We start from the raw sequence: 3,131 nt of genomic DNA on the forward strand, positions 1-3,131 counted from the left end.
AATATATATATAAATATTTAAATATTAAAAATAATATATATTTTTTTATTATTTTTTTTTTTTTTTTTTTTTTTTTTTTTTTTTTTTATTTTAAATTTTTTTTTTTTTTTTTTTTTTTTTTTTTTTTTTTTTTATTATTACCTGAAAAATCAGAAAAACGAGGATCTCTTACGAGAGGCTTTGAACTTTTTTTTTTTTCAAAAACGTTGAATGGTTTTCGATTACTAACAACTAAAGGTTTTTTACTTTTTTTTATTTTTGTATTTTTTTCTTTATGTTGTCCTTCCATTATTTCTAAAAAATATTTTTTTTATTTTATCAATTTAAGGGGAAAACAATATATATATATAATATCTATATAGATGAAATATAAATTTGTATATGTATAAATTATTTTGTTCTTATGAATATTTTTTCATTATAAATATTTAATATATTTAATTATCAATAATGTTTGTTTTCAATATGGTTTCCGCATAATTATAAAAAAAAAATATATATATTATTTATTTATTTTTTGTTTGTTATAAAAAAAAAGATTATATAAATATATTTATATATAATATTATATATATATATATATATATATATATATAATATTTAAAGAAAAAAAATCAAAAGTGTAGATAAATATAAATATTAATATATATATATATTATACTTTAAAAAAGTATATTCAAAATATATATATATATTAAATATATATAACATATATATATACAACAATGATTTTTAAAAGAATGATTTTTTTTTTTAGTGCCTTTATGAATATGATTTAAAAATAAAAAAATATATATATATATATATATATATTGTTATGAATTATGTAATTTTTTTTTTTTTTTATGTTATAATTTATATATTCAATTGTGTTGTAAGTTAAGTTATGTTTGGTATTTTATTCTTTTTACGCTTAATATAAAATAAATAAATATATATATATATATATATTTATTTATATATTTTTATATGTTTATTAAGATAGATACCAATTAGTACATATGTTGAAAAAGTGGATCATTACACGTATATAAAAATATATATATATATATATATATATATATATATATATATATAATATTTATATAATTCATTTCATTTGATTATTTTTTTATTTTTGTGAGGTTTACTAATAAGTTTTTTTTTTTCGAATACTTGTTATAACAAAATGAGTACCAATAATGTGGAGGAGAAAAAAAATGAGGAATTATATAATTTCTTAAGCATACTTGAAGAAGAATTTAAATTGAGAAAGATAGAAAATAATAATAATAATAGTAATGACGATGATGTTAATAAAAGAGAAGATAATATTGAATATTATAAAAAATTAAAAGATGAGAAAGGATTAGATGTACTTATAAATGAATATACAACATCCTTAAAGATAAGTAATAAATATAATATAGATCATAATAAAGTAATGGGTATGATTAAAAAACTGGAAACATTATATTATATTATTAATGTTATTAAATCTTTTAATACTTATCATTTGAATGAAGAAGGTATACAATATTTAAAAGAAGGGTCTCCTGAATTTATTGTTATAAAATATGTAATTGAAAATAATAAATGTACATTAGAAGATTTAAAAAAGAAACTTGGAAAAATAGGAGATATAGGTCTAAATACGAATTTGAAAAATCGTAGTATTCAATTAAATAAAGCTGATAAATCTTTAACTAGTAATAGTAATATAAATGATATAGAAGACTTCACTCAAATATATTTAAATATAATAAGTCAATATGGACATGATGAAGAATTATTATTTGCACATTTAAAAAATGAAATTCATAAGAAGAAGCAACTAAATAATGATAAAATGAAAAATTGTTGTAAAGATGATAATAATATTATTAACAATTTAATACAAGATTTAAAAAAAAGGAAATTATTAGAAATAAAAAAAAATTCATATAGCCATGTAATTAAAACTAGTATTTTTAAAAAAGATATTAAAAAACAAATTACAGATATAAATTATTTATTATTAAAAAATGAAGAATATAAAAAATATGATATAAAAAAATATAATTTTTTTTCAAGTGGGAAAAAAATCAATAAAGGAAATATTCATCTTTTAACAAAACAAATGAGAACTTTTAAAGATATTTTTTTTTCCTTAGGATTTGAAGAAATGGAAACTCATAATTATGTTGAATCATCTTTTTGGTGTTTTGATGCTTTATATATTCCACAACAACATCCAAGTAGAGATTTACAAGATACCTTTTTTATAAAAGAACCAGAATATTGTATGAATAAATTTGTAGATACACAATATATCGATAATATTTCAAGAGTACATACATATGGTGACTATGGAAGTTTTGGATGGAATTATAAATGGAAATTAGAAGAAAGTAAAAAAAATGTTTTAAGAACTCATACTACAGCAAATTCTTGTAGAGCCTTATTTAAACTAGCCAAAGAATATAAAGAAACAGGATCTATAAAACCAAAAAAATATTTTAGTATTGATCGTGTTTTTAGAAATGAAAATCTAGATAGTACCCATTTAGCTGAATTTCATCAAGTAGAAGGACTTATTATCGATAAAAATATTGGACTTTCTCATTTAATAGGAACATTAGCAGCTTTTTATAAATACATAGGTATTCACAAGCTAAAATTTAAACCTACTTTTAATCCATATACAGAACCATCTATGGAAATATATGGATATCATGAGGAGAGTAAAAAGTGGCTAGAAGTTGGAAATAGTGGAATCTTTAGACCAGAAATGTTAAGATCCATGGGATTCTCTGAAGAAGTATCTGTAATAGCCTGGGGGCTAAGTTTGGAGAGACCAACAATGATTAAGTATAACATAAAAAATATTAGGGACCTTTTTGGATATAAAAGTGTTGTATGATATTTATATTAATGGATAAATAAATCATTACTTTAGTTGTTACATTGTTATGTATTAGGTATTCTCCTATTATAGTTCCAATAAATATAAATATAAATATATATGTGTATAATATGTATTATATATATATATATATATATATATTTTTTTTGGCTATATATTTATATATTTTTTTTTTTTTTTGGCTATATATTTATATATTTTTTTTTTTTTTTGGCTATATATTTATATATTTTTTTTTTTTGGCTAT

At 18.0% G+C, this 3,131-nt stretch overlaps 2 protein-coding genes across 2 annotated transcripts; one reads left to right on the top strand and one right to left on the bottom strand.

The window, feature by feature from the left end:
• Positions 1-141: 141 nt before the first annotated feature.
• Positions 142-289, bottom strand: PGSY75_0109700 (conserved protein, unknown function; the record flags this gene model as incomplete). Its single annotated transcript, XM_018783649.1, has 1 exon — positions 142-289. A coding segment is annotated over one exon (148 nt), but the record flags the coding sequence as incomplete, so codon positions are not given.
• Positions 290-1,168: 879 nt separating this feature from the next.
• PGSY75_0109800 (putative phenylalanine--tRNA ligase) lies at positions 1,169-2,881 on the top strand (the record flags this gene model as incomplete). Its single annotated transcript, XM_018783650.1, has 1 exon — positions 1,169-2,881. The coding sequence occupies one exon, from the start codon at positions 1,169-1,171 to the stop codon at positions 2,879-2,881; it is 1,713 nt and encodes a 570-aa protein (XP_018643934.1).
• Positions 2,882-3,131: the final 250 nt, after the last annotated feature.

Source organism: Plasmodium gaboni, chromosome 1 (genome assembly GCF_001602025.1).
Source record: "Plasmodium gaboni strain SY75 chromosome 1, whole genome shotgun sequence".
NCBI lineage: Eukaryota > Apicomplexa > Aconoidasida > Haemosporida > Plasmodiidae > Plasmodium > Plasmodium gaboni.